The sequence below is a fragment of the Dermacentor variabilis genome, chromosome 3 (genome assembly GCF_050947875.1).
Source record: "Dermacentor variabilis isolate Ectoservices chromosome 3, ASM5094787v1, whole genome shotgun sequence".
In the NCBI taxonomy this organism is placed as follows: domain Eukaryota; kingdom Metazoa; phylum Arthropoda; class Arachnida; order Ixodida; family Ixodidae; genus Dermacentor; species Dermacentor variabilis.
Window position 1 is genome coordinate 23,202,076 of NC_134570.1, and position 18,434 is coordinate 23,220,509.

The 18,434-nt window shown below is 46.4% G+C and overlaps 2 protein-coding genes across 3 annotated transcripts; one reads left to right on the plus strand and one right to left on the minus strand.

Annotated features, from left to right (window-relative positions):
• The first annotated feature begins 4,657 nt into the window (after positions 1–4,657).
• On the plus strand, positions 4,658–13,012 carry LOC142575277 (neprilysin-1-like). Its single transcript, XM_075684502.1, has 2 exons — positions 4,658–4,917; positions 10,269–13,012. Exons 1-2 carry the CDS (start codon positions 4,824–4,826, stop codon positions 12,668–12,670), a joined length of 2,496 nt encoding a protein of 831 aa, XP_075540617.1. The 5' UTR covers positions 4,658–4,823; the 3' UTR covers positions 12,671–13,012.
• LOC142575279 (uncharacterized) lies at positions 12,884–17,876 on the minus strand. 2 transcript variants are annotated; one of them, XM_075684507.1, is made up of 5 exons: positions 17,586–17,876; positions 17,377–17,493; positions 16,433–16,543; positions 14,409–14,597; positions 12,884–13,428 (listed from the first exon to the last, which is right to left on the minus strand). In XM_075684507.1, exons 1-5 carry the CDS (start codon positions 17,658–17,660, stop codon positions 13,348–13,350), a joined length of 573 nt encoding a protein of 190 aa, XP_075540622.1. In that variant the 5' UTR covers positions 17,661–17,876; the 3' UTR covers positions 12,884–13,347. The 2 variants fall into 2 exon arrangements, with proteins under 2 accessions (XP_075540622.1, XP_075540623.1); XM_075684508.1 differs by having other exon boundaries at positions 14,409–14,558; positions 17,586–17,871.
• Positions 17,877–18,434: the final 558 nt, after the last annotated feature.

Genomic DNA, 18,434 nt, shown 5'->3' on the forward strand with positions numbered 1-18,434 from the left:
CGCTCGCTTCCGGTCGCGGTGAGTCAGACTTCTAGATTTGTCGCGCGCCCATCGGCATGTTTTGTGGATAGCAACTCGGCTAGCAGGCACTGATCTATGAAAGGTGCAATAAATGCCCTTGTGATTGTTTGCACTACTGTGTTGTCGTTCCTTTGTCCCAAGAGTACGGGTGTGAGAGGACCCCACAAGTGATACCATGCTACATCATGAAGGTGTGTGTGTGTTTTCTTTTTTTACGACGTGCAATTCTTGCATACTTGGTGAACCAACCCCGCCCCCCCCCCTCTCGTCCCTCAAGAAAGAAAAAAGAAGCAAAGCACGGAAGGCAGACTCTCTTCTATATCCATCGATTTCTTAATCGTTTGCATTTTCAATATCGAAATTTTGCAGATAAATTTTTAATATATAATCCCTTTCTTTCACAGCCCCTCCTTTTTCTGCTCGTGCAAACCTGAAAACATTTCAAAACATTCTTGCTTTTTTTTTCGCTAGTGTTCCGCTTCCTCTGTACCTGCACTGCACTTTTTCTGTTTCTGGCACCGCCTGTCCTCCACGGTTAATTTGCACAATTTTCCAGGATCCACAACAAAAACGGTTAGGGGGCAAGCGTCATGAAGTATAAGCCACGGTGACTCGAGGCCCCAATTCCTTTGTTTTACCTCCACCCCCTCCCCCTCGTTATCGCAATGTTTTGTGTATACTCTTTTTATTCTTACTTTTCTTGCGCACTAGAATTTTTATCGGTAAGCGGCAATCTCCAATATGTTAATTCGCCTCTCCTCGTCGCCTTATCTCAACCATCCGATTACTGGAACAATCCACACTGTGGGTATGCACCACAGGTTCTGAGAACAACTGTCATATCCAGTAGTATCATAAAGCTGCTGGGTTTTTTACAGTACAAAGCCTAATTGAATGGGCGTTCGAGTAGCAACATGTTTTTTAATCGAATCGAATACGAATATTCTATGAAAATGACATTCGAATATCGAATGAAACACCAATATTTCCAGCTTCTAAACAATGCGAGACACAAATGTTGCGTGGTGCCTGTTTGACAAAAGAAGGCTAATTATTTAAGTTATTCAATTGTTACATGTAATGCCGTAACAAATTTATTACCCGCCGAGGTTGCTTAGTGGCTTTGGTGTTGCGCTGCTAAGCACGAGGTCGCGGGATCAAATCATTATCTTTATCATCATTAACTTTCTTCAAAAGGGGGGGGGGGAGGAATGAGGGCGCAGTTTAATCGTTCGGAAGTTCTCCATCCATCTGTTCTGAGGAGCGGTCCTTCACAGTACGTTCCAGAAGGACCCGCTTATTCACGTCGTTCTTTCGCACTTCTTTTACATGAAGGAACTTGTTTTTATACGGTGTGATTTGGTCCCATGATATCATTTAGCATGCGAAAATAAAAATAATACCGGCATACGGAGGCCTCAGGAGAGCACGTTAGGGTACAATAAGTCTCCTTTGCCAGGTCGCGAGGGAGGCGAGAACTTGCGAAAATATTAAGTGTTTAACAAGGTGCCATTATTTTGAGTACTTTGGAGGCACCTCTAGGACATCCAAGTGGCAACGGGTACACCAAAGCTGGAACACCGACTGGTCCGTGGGTTGGTCCGAGGCCCCAACCCAGGAATTGCCTGGTTCCAGCGTTGATCCACCCGCTGAACACCCCAAATACCCTGTGCCGTCCATGGGTGCTCCCCTGAGGCCCCCATTTGCCGGTATTACCTTTATGCTCGCATGCTAACCCATATCATAGGCTTAATTCGCACAGTAAACCTAAATTCCTTCCCACAGAAAGAAGCGCGAAAGGAGACGTGCGCAGAGAGAAGAGGCGGCACCTTCCGTAACGTACCGCAAAGAACCGCTCTCATTTCTGCCTCTAGACTGCAGCAACCTTTGTTACAGTGGCGCAGCCAGGGTGTGGCATAGAGGGCACGTGCGCCACCACTCGCCCCCTCTTAAAAAAAAAGAAAATTTCTGGCTACGCCCTATGCGCCACTGGAGGCAAAAACCTGCCGCATGTGTGCGGTGGCCAAAGTTTCAAGGCATGTCGAAGAACAACTGTTACATTGTCGGGTGCTCAGATACCTCAAAAGCTTGCCGGCGACGTGGTTCAAATTATTTTCCGCGAGGCCTCATGAACGGAAGCAACGGCAGCAATGGACCACCGACGTTCGGCGGGAAATTTCTTGTTCTCGCTGTTCTTTTTTTTTTTTTTGCCATCTCGGTGCTGCACACGATCACGTTTACACGGGTAAGCGACGAAGTTGATCACGACGAACCCATGCTCTGGTTCTGTTCATCCGCAGTGCAGCTCAGGTGCTTCTATCTAAATACATGTAAAAGGAGAATTCGTTTTTCTCGGCAATCACTGCACCAAATTTGACGAGGTTTGTTGCATTTCAAAGAAAAACTTAAAATCTAGTGACTCTTGGTTTCCATTTCTTCACTTAGGTCGTCAATCTTTTATTAAATATTGGCAAAAATCGCAAATATATCCAATTTGTAAGCAGAATTATCATGCAGGGTGATTTGTTTGCTTCACAGCTGATTGCCTTTTGGCGTGCGCATTTTGTACTTTCTTATTAGAGAGTATTAGATTAGGTATGCAAGCCGCTTGCGTCCCCTAACCTAAAACTCTCTATTATCGTTTGCGGTGCAGGAGTGCAATGCCTACGCCGCAAAAGACTAATCCAGGCCTTGCCGACAGTGTCCGCCTGCTTTGGCAGGCGCTGTTCGGCCTTTAAACGTATCATGTGGCTGCTCTCTTCTGTAACATTCGAAAAAGAAATACTAAAAAGTTGGCAAGGCTCTCTGTACGTTTCCAAGAAGATCACTAAGGGAATTTCAAGAAGCGCAAGCTGCAGCGGGAGGGGTAGTTTGTCGACGTACGCAGCGGAATTTCATCGGTGTTGGCCAACTCGCGCTTGTATTCAGCCGTGCTCCTGGCGACTTCGCTGACCGATGCACGCATTTCCTCGAACAAATTCGCAGTTGCTCTCCTTGAGGCGACTTCGATGGCACTGATTCCGTGATGTCACGTGTATTCATCGGTAGCAAGGTTACTACGATGTGTACCGGCATCGCACCATGTGGAGTCGTTTGAAATTAAGTCTGCACCAACGAAGTGTGCCTGTCATTGAGGTACAGAAAAATTATTACGGCGAGGTTATAGAATTTAAAGAAACGACCGAGGCATCGCACTGAGCCAACAAAACGACGCGACTACTTAACACGAGCTCGTCTCGAGGACGCACTTGGCACGTGTGCGAATTGAGTTGTCCCAAACTCCGGTAACATCGCGCACACGTCCGCTCTCAGAGGCCCGCGCTTTTCGTGCAGGTGTCACCACTGAAACAGCGGTCTGGCACCCGAACAAAAGGGAAATCGCAGCCACAAATTTCAGCCATCCTTGCTGCAGAGTGTTGTCTGCTACTGCGTCCCGAATGTACTTTCAAAAGCGCCCGCTAGGAGGCCATCAGTGGCGCCTCTATATATGGCTTCTAGTACTCAACAGAAACGAATATTCGAAGATTTGGATGGTTAATTCTCGAATCTAATCTAACAGCAAATAATATTTGTTTCGTATTTAAATATTCGCACACCTCTACTAAATTGTCTTTCGCATTTTGATCATCTAAGCACGAAGATAGGTCCCCCTATCAAAACGTTGGCCAGCCTTTCTGAAGTACCTTATCCCTGTTTATCCCTAGACGTGGAGCACCGCAGTGTGCTGCTCCACGTCTCCACATGTCTGACATGGCAATGATTTACCAGATGTACGTAGTACACGCATCCCACCGACGAGTGCGGGTGCGATTCGTTCGCTCCTCCTGCTTATAATCCGAGTGTTCTGGTTCTGTTAGAACGAGAAACGCTTCGCCTATGCCTGGGGATACCAAAGCGGCAGACGATGTTCTGTACCTCGAATCACGTTTCCCTTCCATGGAGATGTGATTTCGGCCCCTTACTGTGCAAGTTCTTTTAACTTCATGTAAATATATATGATTCCTCATATTATAGTGGTAAACAGAAATACATTGGCATATTCGAAATCACTTGTGGTAAAATACTCGCCAATAACTCCCAAAGAAGTTTTATGGCAAATTCTTACTGCAGGACCACTTAATGCAGCTTCAAAATAATGTTGTACTAACAGCTAGCAATGCTTTTTAGTGTAAAGAAATGGCAGGAGTAAGAATATTGCAGTCGTTCTTGGATTGGTCTTTTCACGTCGGCGGTCTGGCGCTCTCTTCAGTGTCTATTTTGCAATGAAATTCAAGCAGTTGATCATTCTTTACCGACTTGCAGTCGCTTCTCCTCTCCGAGGAGGAGAGCGCAGAAATTTAACTGCACCAGCTTACCCTGTCCTTGAATGTTCCAGTACCGTTATGCTTTGGAAGCTACATACTAAGGCTAACTCACAGGAATGCATTCGTCACAGAAAACATTATTTATGACCCCTGCCGACTAAATCTTTAACATCATTCTTTTATTAATTTCTTTCTCTATCCAGCGGTCATAAGTAGTTTTTTTTTTTTTTGCTAAATTAAAACACAGAAATCACTTAATTCGCATCTGACTGTTCAGTCGGACTCCTGCACTTTTTCGATTCAATTATTGAACTTTAATCATTCACTAGTTGAATTTTGCCTTCGCCACTCCATTCTTGGCCGGATAATCCCACTTAGTGGGTATGGGCCATAGTCTAGGGTCGTCATCATCATCATTATTGTTATCAGGTAGAGGGCGCGGCAGGTACGGCCGCAACAGCGCGCAAGCCAAGGGTTCCCTTGCAGGCGCCAGGCCCCATGTCGGCGCCGGCGTCGTCCGCGGAGTCCTCCCACTGGAGTCAGCCAAGCCAACAAAGCACGTTCTGGAGCCAGCAGGACGCGGATGCCAACGGTGAGCTCTCCGTCATCGCGGACCACACGCAACACTTGGCCGGTATAACCAGGCTTTGACGCCAGCAGATGCATGGAAATGTTAGAAGAGCTCGAAGTTCGAAGGCTAAGACGAGTTTTAACAGCTACATTGAAACGCGAGACAATGACATCGCTTAAAGATAAACCTAGATTTGCGCGTATGGGGCTACATAATTACATAGCACTGCATGCACCAAAAAAACTAAGCAGATACACAGCGTCCGCGCCTCGTATGAGCCACGCAAGAGGGCCGATGCACGATCGGAGATCACATGACGCAAAGGTCTGCTCTTAATTGCCAGAGTTACTGCGACAGTGCTGACACGCGCACTCCCATTATATTGCGACAGCAATCATATGGACACTCCAGTCGAACTTCCACCGTCGGCGTCAACGTGACGTTACGTATAAAGTTCAAATGCAACAACATCACGGCCGCGCGCCGTATGTTGTAGGTGCGAGCGAAAGCTTGCGAGAGTGAGTCGAGAAAGATGGTGGCCTGATGCGGCGATGTCACCTCGCGCTCACAAGGGAGGAATGTGGGGAGGGTGCGCGCCGTCTTCTCACGCGCGCAAGTGGGGGGAGGAGCTAGTGCGCATCTCTCGTATATTCCAGCTGCGGTGACTGAACGCAGCCGCACGCGTTCTAGCTCGGATGGAATCTGTGCAGGGTTCGAAGGCTAGCCAACCTGAGATAGCTGATGGCTTCGTGTGTGCTGTGTACTCGTGCGCCTACTTTGTGTCGAAGCGAGAGCCAGCACGAAGGGGAATTCGCTCACTGCTGTAGCCTTTCTTTACCACGCCAGTTTTCTGACAGTGTGTGTCCGCGGTCATCGAGTTAGATGTGTTCGTGTTTGTGCGCGCGTGTCAACGTGCTTGTTAATTCAGTTAGTATGTGAATGTTTAAAGCAGCTTATGATGCAGCTTCCTATATATATAACTGTCTAACAATTTGCTATCGCAATCAATGTTTCCCCTTTCGGGAGAAACCTACTTTTTCAGTATGATCAATGGCTTCCAGGACTTAACGCTTTAGCTTGTTGCTTTTTCTGAAAACGCTGATCCGATAAAAATGGGTTAGGCTTGCGCAATCTCTGCAGTGAGCCGCTAGGTGTCCACAGGGACTGCCTTAAGTTAAAGCCCCTCTATTATATAAAGGGGATTTACCTTAAATGAGGCAGCATATTCGTAGTCCTTATTTATGTTCTCTATATATGCAGCCGCACGCGCGGAAATTCCGTTGATATTTCAGGAACGTCCTTGTATGTCTCTTTTTACCGTGTTTCAGCTCAGCGGTAAAAACTCGCATCAGCCATGAATGATTCGGAGGTTCGCAGGCGACGCGCTCGACGAATGTCAAACCGTCGTTTGCCTCACCAAAGTATCCATAGGCGTTTAGATGAAGTCGTAAAGAAACACAAATAAATACAAATCACCATAGCGGAGTACTTACTTGTGCATCTAGTCGTGACCTATAGTACGATTCAGCAAGTGCAGTGTACTGCTGGCGGAACTACAGTCATACGTAATTCAGCCTGACATCCGTAATCTTCGCTGTATAGAGCCAGTTGAAGGAATGCTAAATATGAATATTAAGCTGAGCTGCATTGATGAATTACGCTTCTGTAATAGCAAATGAGCCGCTCTTCCTGTGATAGGAGTTGGTAAGCTAGAAACAACGCGACAATGAAACACGGGTGCCGACGTCACCCTGAAACTCCCGCACCAAATCGTCGTGACGTCATGTGTTTTAAATACGTCTAAGAGGGTCTAGAAACTTGTTGATCAGTATAGAACACACGCCGCGGTAGCTTAGTCGCAATGGCGTTGCGCTGCTCGAAGTCGCGGGTTCCATCCCCGTCGCGGCATCCACATTTCGATGGGGGCGAAATGCAAAAGCGCTCGTGCACTTATATTTAGGTGCACGTTAAAGAACCCCAGGTGGACAAAATTAACACGGTGTCCCCCACTACGACGTGCCTCATAATCAAATTGTGGTTGTGGAACATAAAACTCCAGAATTTTAACTCAAAAGGATACATCGCATCCTAAAGGATCTAAAGACTCATTCTCACAAGTTTCCCAAACTTTTCGTATACACTAAAATGGCCAACGTGCAACGCCTTGAAAAAGGTTGTATAACTTACCAGCAGCTTAGTTTCAGCGCGAAATTCAAGAAAGTTAAGGCTTCGGCGCTAATACATTCTCCTCGCTAATTAATGAAAAACAAGATTTTGAAATATATTTTTATCAGTTTAAATTGCCTTAGTGTTGCTCTGCTCATGCCATTAAAAATGTCAGCCGCTAACGTGTTAGCCTCCCGCGCTATTGAAGGGTATACTGAGCGAGGTACTGCGGTACAGTTCGGCTCACAAGACAGTCCGCCATGGGGGTCATAGCGCTGGAAGACGCATACACGTTCCTGCGCTTGTCCTGTTGTCTCGCTCTTGTCCGTGTCTTCCAGCGCTATGACCCCCATTGCTGTGTCTAACTAACAAGCCTAAAGAACCATACTTCTAAACCTCCTTAATCCGTCTAGCAGAAGCAGCGATATTGCATGCTTATATGAAAATGTATCAACTCCCTATGTTTTAGAAAGTAATTTATGTGCATTCAAACAATGTCACCTTTGAAAGATAGTCCCCTTGCACAGCAATACAGCGCTCTTATGTCGTTGCTGCCACTGTGCGAATATCTGAACGTCTTACTGGAAGGAGTCGAGCACCCTTCTGCTATTCGAGCTTGATTAACGTAACCTTGCCAAAAAGGCGACTTTCGCCCAAGAGAGTACGCATTTGGGCTGGTTGGTTCATGATTACGAGCAATAAAAAACAGCGCTAAACGACGGGACGAGCGAAGGGACGCAGACAACAGCGCTGGCTCGCAACCGAAGTGTCTTCATTCCTTCGGTCAGCATATGTATGCTCCGCCGCCATCTGGAACCACAGAATCTACAAAATTGGGCATGCGCAGGGGGAATTGCAATTAATGTGATAGGAAAGCAATCTCCTTCGGAAGGAGAGAAATGGACGGAAGGCTCACACATGCTTCGCCACTAACGTGAATGTGGAATGCTTCGGATATAAGGCGTGCGCGTTCATCACGATATTTTGACAGATAGGTTACACCTTCGAAAGATGGCTTGCAGCCGCATTCATTGCAATGCAGAGACAACTGACTATCTTTTGCCCGTTTTTGAAATTTGTTGAAGTGCTCGCGCTTGCGGTCATTGATGCAACGCCCCGTTTGGCCGATATAAAAACGCTTGCATGAAAGGGGGATCTTATACACCACACAGTCACAACAGTCACCAACAAACCTCTGTCTGTGCTGTTTTTTACAACTTCTTTTGTTGTTCTTGCTCACCCCATTGACTTGGTGGCACAGGCTACCTAACTTATTTTTGGCAGTAAACAGCAACCTGACGCCTGCCCTGCTGACAACCTTTTTGAGGTTGTGCGCAACCTCAAAATGCGCACTATGCGCAATAGTGTTAACACCGAAAAAAAGAACGATGAACGTGTATGTTGTCGAGCTGCGGACATGCCTAGGCTTCTTTCTTTTTTTTTTTCGCGATGACGTTGGGCTTTTTCATTGCGACGTCTGTTGCTTTTTCTCGGGGTCGCACCCGTACACCTAAGTATCGTTCCTGTATGACCCTCGATGTGAAAGACAGCTCATTCGTATAAGGATTCGCATCCGCTTCTTTCGCTCACTTCCAAGAATTAAAGACCCAACTCAAAGGTCGCCGTTTTGACACGACTGCTGAAATCAGGCGCTACCCGCCGTGGTTGCTCAGTGGCTATGGTGTTAGGCTACTGAGCACGAGGTCGCGGGATCGAATCCCGAAAACGGCGAAATTTCGATGGGGGCGAAATGCGAAAACACTCGTGTACTTAGATTTAGCTGCACGTTAAAGAACCCCAGGTGGTCAAAATTTCCGGAGTCCTCCCCTACGGCGTGCCTCATAATCAGAAAGTGGTTTTGGCACGTAAAACCCCATAATTAAAAAAAAAAATCAGGCGCCAATCGCAGAAGGTACACGACCCGCACAACAAAGGAGACTTAATGGACATATTCGCAAATTTTCAGGAACACTGCAACGTTATATTGCTGCGCAAGGGGTCAGTTTCCAAGGTGACAGTGCTTGAACGTACATAAATGAATTAATTTCTTGAAAACAGAGCTAGACTCGAACATTTCGGATAAGACCTCGCATCCAGCACCTATAGTACACTTCCCAAAACTGTGAAATATTGCAGTAAACTACAAAATACCTTACCGAAAAAATTCAGGGTTTTACGAGCAAAGACCACGATCCGATTATGAAGCACGCCGTAAGGGGGGGGGGGGGGGGCGGCGCACGAGCGTTCTTGTATTCCACCCCCATATCAGACTGCGGCCGCCGCGACCGGTATTAAACCGGCGACCTCGTGCTCAGCAGCGCAATGTCACAGCCACTGAGCTACCGCAGTAGGTAAATGTTTTATGCGCAATGTAGGTTTGGCACACAAGAGATGGCTTGGCACAAAAGGTTTGGCACAACAGTGATGGAAATTATTTTTGAACCTGCTGGCGCTTGGTATTTACCATTGTTTTACTTCGCCCAATGTGAAGAGGCACAAGTGGCGCAGTTTCGCTAACTTTGATTGTCATTGTCATACATAGTGATGCTGCCCGAGGCAGACACAAAGGCAGCACCACTGCACCTGATTGTAAGAGTACTCCACGAGCTCTTACGTACGCGATAGCATCAAGGCATGTGTAAATGGATGAATCGTAACACTCAGGGAGTCCATCTTTCGAAAGCTCTTTCGCGTCGGCAGGCTCGAAGCAGTTACAAGGGTCTGCTATTCTAAACTTCCCGGAGACATGCGCCCTTGCAGGTAGTTGCTTACGAATATAAAGAAGCTAATCGAAATGGAGTAGAACTACGAGCAAGACCGATTTAAATCGCGTCTACAAAAATTCCGCATCACGTACGTGAACCCAAGTGCTTAACGAAAGCCTCCAATCATCGACTTTACTACCGTTTCTTATCGATGACGCTAGCCAGCGGCTGGTAGATTGACAATCACCAGCAGATGGCGTCGCGAACCGTCCTTCACGAGGGTATAATGAACTAGTTCACTGTGACGAGAGTATGGCGTTGTGCTGCCGAGTTCGAGGTCGCTGGTTCGATCCCTGCCGCGGCAGCTGCAATGCCTTAGAATTTAGCTTAATCCGTCACCTTGGAGTTCTTGTCTGGTCCCTTCGTTCATTCAGTAATGTAATAACCTACGAACTAAATTTGACCCGTCATATCCTGACACTTGCGCTCGTCTTTCCGCAGCCAGTAGTTACGCCGACAGCATCTCGAATAGCCGCAGCACCAACGCCTTGGCCAGCGAAGAGGTGGGGCACTCGCAGCGACAGCGCGGCGAGCACAGCGGGGAACGGGGCGGCGACAGCAGAAAGCGGCCGGCAGCGCGGAGGTCGTCTTCCACAGGCACACGATGGCTCCTCAACAGGGAGCCCAAGTTGTGCGTCAACACGGTCTACATGCTCTTCCTGGCGGCCGGCATGATCGTGGCCTGCACGGCCTACATGACCGGCTACGTGGCGTCGTACCAGCACCGGCTGTACGCGAGGGACGCCACCAACAAGAAGGTCTGCCGCAATCAGGTCTGCAAGGAGGTGGCGCGAAGCATCGCTCGCTCTCTCAACCGAAGCGTGGACCCGTGCAAGAACTTCTACCGGTTCGTCTGCGACGGTTGGAAGCGTAAACACCCCGTGCGCCGCAACGAGGTGCGAAGCAGCCCGTTCTCGCTCGTCGGCAAAGAGTTGGACACCGTTATCAAGAAAGCGCTGAGCAAGGTCTCCATCACGGGCAAGAAGCAAGGCGCCCTCGAAAAAGCGGCCGTTATGTATCACGAGTGTCTTAATAACTACGACATGACCAACTCTACACGATCCATGAAGGTCCTCACGGAGCTGCTTCACTACTTGCACATGCCATGGCCTTCTCTGGACGCGAACCACACTGTGGACCTGTTCGACATCATCGTGCAACTTTCGTTGCGCTGGTCCATCCCGAGCCTTTTCAGCATCTCGGTCATCCCGGACCCGGAGGACACCAAGACCAACATTCTGGTTATTAACACCATGGAGAACCTTGAAATGGGCTTTCACCAGCTCCAGTCAAACAATCAGACGAAAAATGACACGCAGGACATCCTATTCATGAAGATGGTGCAGAAAATCGCCTCTATCATGGGTAACAACAACACGAACTACAAATCTCTCGCCGAGAACGTCGTTATGGCGCCTATTGTCATCGCCTCGGTAAAACACTTCCACTTCGAGGTGCTAGGAAGGTCTGATGCATGGCCGCCGAAGAAGTACCAGATCAAGCACCTAGAAAACTTAACACCGCAGGTGAACTCTACACGCTGGATGTCGGTCATAAACAAATACCTGCCAGCAAACGTCCAAGTACGAGAAACTGATGAAATTATTGTCATGAGCCCGGGATATCTGTGGCTAGTGACAAGCTTGCTGCATCAGAATAATACCATTAAGATGTTCCACGATTTCATTGGTTGGTCCATTGCGTTTCTTCTGGGACCCCTCTCATCGAGAGAAATTAGAGAAGCAGTCAGTGCATACGGCCAAGAAGTCGGCATGGACTTCACTGACATAGACAAGGAAAAGCTCTGCAGGAAGGACGTCGAAGATTACTTGCCGATGCCGTACGGTGCCATTTTTGTTCAGTCCTACACACCAGACTACATAAAGGACGACGCTAAGGTCGTCGTCGATCACATCAAGTTGGCTTTTGCCTACGCACTGAGGCTGAACACATGGATGGACGACCAGACGAGAACGAGGGCAATGGCCAAAGTGCAGAGAATCGTCTCTCATGTCGCCTACCCCGATTGGATAAAGAACAAAACAGAACTAGATGAATCCCACGCCGACATTCCCGATATAGAGGGTCCCTACATAAAGATCCTCATGGACCTCAAAGAGGTCTACACATTTAGATCACTGTCGCTGCTCCGCCAAACAAACACCAGAGATGAAGAGTACTGGACTTTCAGTCCGGCTACGCTGAATGCGTTCTATGAGCACTCTACCAACAGTATCACTATACCGGCTGCTATCCTCAACTTCCCCTTCTACTCCTATGGTCTGCCCCCTGCCATGAACTATGGCAGCATCGGTGCCATCATCGGCCACGAGATTAGTCACGCTTTCGACACCCTCGGAAGCCACTTTGACGACAGTGGGAACCTGCGCAACTGGTGGACTAAGGAGACAAAGAGCAACTTCATCCTCAAGAACTACTGCTTTGTGCTACAGTACAACAGCATCTACGAGCCACACAGCAAGCGCTACCTCAATGGCAAGCAGACCCTGTCAGAGAACATAGCGGACAATGGCGGCCTCAGGCAGTCATTCCACGCCTACCGGTTGCACGTCGACGAGCACCCTGGCGGCAAGGAGGAGAACATACCCCTGGAGGGCCTTGAAGAGTTCACTCCAGACCAGCTCTTCTTCATCAGCAGCGCATACAAATGGTGCGCCGACATCAACCCCAAGGCCGTCAAGATGATCATGAACTCAGACTCCCACTCATTAGAGGAGTACCGCTGCAACGTGGCTGTCGAGAACATGGTAGAGTTCGCAAAGGCCTTCCAGTGCAGCCCCAACGAGGAAATGAACCCAGCGAAAAAATGCGTTGTGTGGTGAAACATAGCTGCAATACGTTTCGTTAGGGATCTGGGTCGTGTTGCCTGCATGGCTGCTGCTCTGGCGATGAAAGCGACACCATTGTCACAGTGTATAGTGCTTTGCGACACTGCTGGTGACCGCCACTGCTTATGGCCTCAAGGTCAGATGTTGACGCAAGGCATCCAGTGTTCCTGCCAGTTCATGCAGTGCACAAGAGAAAGTGCACAAGACTTTCAAATTTAAACGCTCTTTATTAAAGAAAATTCAATCTGGAACAAGTTGGCCATATATCTCTCAGTAAATTTGTGAACAAAGACAAACTTGATAAATGCCTTCAAAAAAACACAACAAGCATTGGAAGTTGAGCAAAATGTGCTGCAATGCTAATATGAACTTTTGCAGCACAAAAGCTAGCTGGCATTATGCACCATGTGACACTAGTGGCAGGTACAGCGCTGGGCAACAGAAAACGCCCACGCAGTCAACAATCATACTATTTGTTCCACAAACCACAAAATCACCCTCCCATCACAAAAGAAAAAAGGGTGTTTCATTAAAATCCTTGAGACACCATTATTTGGTACAGTTACTGCAATGCAGAAAGCAGATGCATGCCTGAGAAATATTCACTGCTGCCCATTTGAACAAAAGGACTGCATTTTAAATGCACAAGCGGCAGATGCTGTTGTCCCATATCACTTGTAGGATACGTCACAGCTGGAGGTGTGTCTAGAAGAACTTGGTGTTGAGAGGGCTCGTGTTGCCTCCAGCAGTTTCTTGAAAAAGAAAGAAGGCCAATTAGAAATGTCATTTATAACGCCTGGCCAAGCAAATAATTCATAAAAGAAGTAAAGAAGCTAAGCATTTATAATTTCGGAATATACATAGCTCAAATAATATTTTAACATGAATTACGAGAACTGTGAGAATTATTTCTACACCTGTGAATATTAGAAAATCAACTATGTGCTTCTTGTTTACACTAAGACAAGCACTTTATTATGGATAGCGCAGTTACACTAACTTATGGATTCGCCAGGGAGCAGCAAACACCCTACAAAAGGTACACTGGCACCCAGATACTATAATTACAGATGACCCGCCTCATACTAAGACTTATGGCAGCCACCACAATCTAGTTCTAGGCAGGCACGAGACTTAGGCAGCAGACAGCTTTGCGAGCATGCCAAGGTCAAACTACACGAAGAAAGGACTATTGAAGATTCTGTCCTATAAGAATCATCATAGGCTTGGATATCCCAACTTCAGGCGGCAGTCAGGCCGTCACAATAGTATTTACTAATATGTCAGTTGCACATAAACAAATTATACCTTCTCAGGCTGATTTCTTGAAAGTGCGGAGACCTGAGGTCTGTAATGTTTGAATTGCTGCCGACAGCTCAACATGCCTGTGAAGGCACCATTTTATCTTTTGCTGTTTTGATGTGAAATAGCTAACAACAAATAACGGTGTATATTTTAGATTATGGCAAGTCTGGCCTCTTTGCCGCAGCTATTACTTATAGCCTGGTAAGAATGACATGTTCAAAACAGTTTTTTTTTTAATGGCAGCATTCAAACTGCTGAAATTCTATATTACCAGGGGGAGGCACACACAAAAGGTAGCCACGGAGTACTATCTAAGCATCAAGCCTGTCAAAGCAAAACCTCATAGGACATTAGAGGCCATGTAGAAGCATCATGGCCATATCAAATCACAACAGCCACACAGACTGCAAAAGAGGCAAAGAAGTACCTTTGATTGTTCAGAGTAGAGGAGCTGCAGCTTGTTTAGCTCAAGCACTTTTTTTGAAAGCAAGATGTTCAGGTCATTTTTTTCTGCTTCCATGGACCAGGCATGCTTCACAGCAGCCCAGAAGCCATCCAGAAGTTGTCCTTGAAGCAACTGGTTGAGACAAGATTCGTCCCCATTAAAAGCAAGAGACTGTCACAGAAGATCATATTAAAAAAAAAACACACACACAAGGTGCCAACTGTTCATGACATAAACGGCAGCTTGAAATCTTTGGTACACTAAGAAAAGTTTGCACCCTTTGGAGTGTATCTCTGCCACACAACAATAATCGTCATCTGCCTTGATGCGTTTCTTAAAAACGCTGCGCCCGCTACTTTCCTGTCGGGAATGCTATGTATGCTGTTCGTCACTGGAAAGCACCGGGCTCGGAGCGTTAAAGAAAGGAAATGCGTCAAGGCAGATGATGATTATTGTTGCGTGGCAGATATACACCCCAAAGGGTGCAAACTTTTTTTAGAGTGTAGAGATGTTTACGTAAATTCGAATGTATTTGTACCTTTTATGTACCAAATCTGAATGCCACACAAACTACTGCAAAAAGCAAAATAAAAGGTTTTCATTAAAAATCATGACTACTGTCTAGCAATGAAAACACATAGCAACATAAGCTTTTAAACATGCGAGTCCAGCTACAACTGCCAGTATAATACACCTTTTCAGCACATGAATTCTCCACTGTGCAGCATGCTTAATTACTTTCTAATTTGACAGTAACAGGAAATTATAGCAAAAGTTCAGCATTGAAGGTTCATCAAAATGCAAAAACTATCTGAACTTTACAATGAATGGTGCGCTGATCAAGATGGAAGTAAATGCATTTACATAAGTAGTTCTCAAATGTTATTGTCCGACGCAAAAATCATAGTACATCAGAATTTTACATTTTGAGCCCATCTTTTCAACAAAAATTAATAATAAGATAAGTTGTAATAATCCAAAATTTTAAGAGAGCAACTGCTGTAAATAATTTGTTTCGCAACTCGTCTTTCTCCAATCCTATCTCTTCAAATCACTCTTCCTACATGCAAGGCAGCAAACTGGACTTTTTCTGCCTTTCATTTGTTTATCTCTCTCTTGTAATAGCTAAGAGGAAAGGGGTTTAACCGAGGGGCCCGATTTTTATTAGTCATATCATAAGTCAACAAACACTGACACCAAGGACAATACTATAGGGGAAATTACTTGTGCCTAATACATGAAATAAACAATGAATTAATGGAAATGAAAGCGGATGAAAAAACAACTTGCTGCAGGTGGGGAACAATCCCACAACCTTGCATTACGCGTTCAATGCTATTTCCATTAATTTATCGTTTCTTTATTTTATTTATTAAGCACAAGTAATTTCCCCTATGTTGTCTTTAGTGTCAGTGTTTGTTGGCTTCTTATGATATGTCTTGTAATAGCTAGTCGTCATCATCATCAGCAGCAGCCTATTTTATGTCCACTGCAGGACGAAGGCTTCTCCCCACGATCTCCAATTACCCTTGTCCTGCACCAACCGACTCTAACCAGCAACTGCAAATTTCCTAATTTCATCGCACCACCAAGTCTTCTGTCGTCCTCTATTGCGCTTCCCTTCTCTTGGTGCCTATTCTGTCACCCTAATGGTCCAACGGTTATCTATTCTACGCATTACATGACCTGCCCAGCGCCATTTTTTTTCTCTTCATGTCAAGTGGAATGTCGTTCATACCCGTTTGCTCTCTCATCCAAACCGCTCACTTTCTATCTCTTAAAGTTATACCTAGCATTCTTAACGAATGAATAGCTAGTAAGCTACCCTATAAATTAAGGGGCCAATAAATATTCTGTAGCCAGCAGTCAACAATTCTTTTTTATCACAAAACATAAATTCAGCTATATATGTGCAATGGAGTTCAAAGAGCTTCAAGTCACATTTAATGGCTTTGCAAGCTATATGATCTCATTATTAGCCATCAATGCATGGAACTGTTGGTTACCTGTGAATTGGCATTGTGATCAACACAAGTTTCAGCTGCATCCAAGTCAGTTTGGTCTGCTCCCTTTGCCGATAACAGTATCTTCAAGTACTCTATTTGTTCTTGGGCTTCCTGCAAACAAGCAATGAGTACTAGGCATCAAATACTAAGATATCTAAATTATTTTCTACATCGAAAGGAACGGGACTGTTTTGAGCTATGGTCAGTGGCGTAGGAACCGGGGGGGGGGGGGGGGGGGGGCATGGGCCCCGGGTGCAAGGGGCCAGTGAGGGGGGGGGGAGGGGGGTCATATACGTCGGAAGACACACGGAAATGTTGATACCCTCGCCTTCCTCGACTGAAACCGGGGGGGGGGGGGGGGGGGGAGGACATGACCTACGGGCCCCGGGCGCCAGACGACCTAGCTACGCCACTGGCTATGGTAGTACGAAAAGTTGCCTAGTAGACCAATTGTAAGTTTCAAATAAACAGGTTCAGATGGAATCACCTGCTCGACTGTCCCCGATACCAGACGATACTACATAACCATACCTGACTGCAACTGCAATGAACTGTTGTTGGCTCAGGAAAACCTGCAAGACGCTCTTACACAATCCGTATTTTAGTTATAAACAAAATACGTATGCTGACTCTGCCCAACAACGTTTGGGTCATTCATTTGCTGGAAAGATTTTCCTGGAAAAAGATTGTTTTGTTTGATCTCACGCTCACTTGTCATCAAACGCGCCGATTTTTCGGACGTGCCCTCCTAGGCTACATGTCAGGGAGCCAAGGGAGGGGGAGGGAGGCGAAAACAACTATAAACACTGCACTACTTAAAATTGGCGTAAAAGTGCGAAACACAGAAGGAAGAAAACAGCACCGACATGGGACGAACTGACTATGTGCGTTGCATCCGCACGTGACATGTGCTCAGTTATAATTCAATATCTCTCAACAAATACCTCGTGTTTCTTCTTCAAACGCGCGATTTCTTCTTCCTGCCCTTTACAAGTCCGCTTGAGGGCCTCGAGAGCTTCTTTGTCACTTTGCCCGCAGTGACGCCGCAAGTCCTCAAGTTCCTGACATGTGCACACAGAAAAAGCATCTCAGCACGCCACTTTTTCATAATAGCGCAACGCACGGGACTAATTGTTGGTGCCCGGCCACTTACCAGGCGTATCTTGTGGAGCCTGTCGTACACTTCCCTCCTAGACTGCTCGCGAATCTGAGCACCGTTCGGTGTCATTGCTTCGTTCGCGCAGCTGCAAACGCAGGTGGGCACGACAGAGAACGTCTACGCGTTTTGACGTTTTCTCGCTGTGTATAACGCTGCATCACACGAGAGATGCATGCAACAATAACAACCGAAAGCGGAAGACCATTTTGTCGATTTTGAGAACAATCAAAAACATAAGAAAGCGGAAGCACGACGCTGCAACACGTGGTTGCGCAGCTATCAATCGATTTCAAAACTCAACAACAAAACTAAAGAAAAAATTATGAACTGTAATAATCTCTTCAGCTACAAGGGCAATGAAACTACAAAACTTAAGCACAAAACATTTAGTTTGCTAAATACCCTGCAGCACCTGTACGAAACAAGTTGAAGATAACGTGTGTTTCGGTTTCGGTTCGCGCGGGCGATCAGAGGTTCATTTGTCATTAGAGGACTATATGCTTGAGGACACGTGTTCGTGAACGTGTACTCTTTTACTAATGAGACACATACCGAGGACAAATATTGCTGAGCACGCTAGTCTTCTTGTTTTAGAAATTTTGTTTTGATTTCGACCCGTAGTGACCAAGGAGAAAACAGCGCTAGGGAAAGAGACATATAAGAGGGGAGGAGCACTATGATATTGGCATTCACGTGTTTGTAGCTATTTCGCTTTGCACATAATTTGGCGTCATCTACCACCTAGATATGCTCAGCACCGACGCTCACAGTCGCAGCCTCACTGGCATAAAACTGAGGATTCATGCAGTTCCTTTTTTTTTTTTTTCCTGACTATACAGGTAC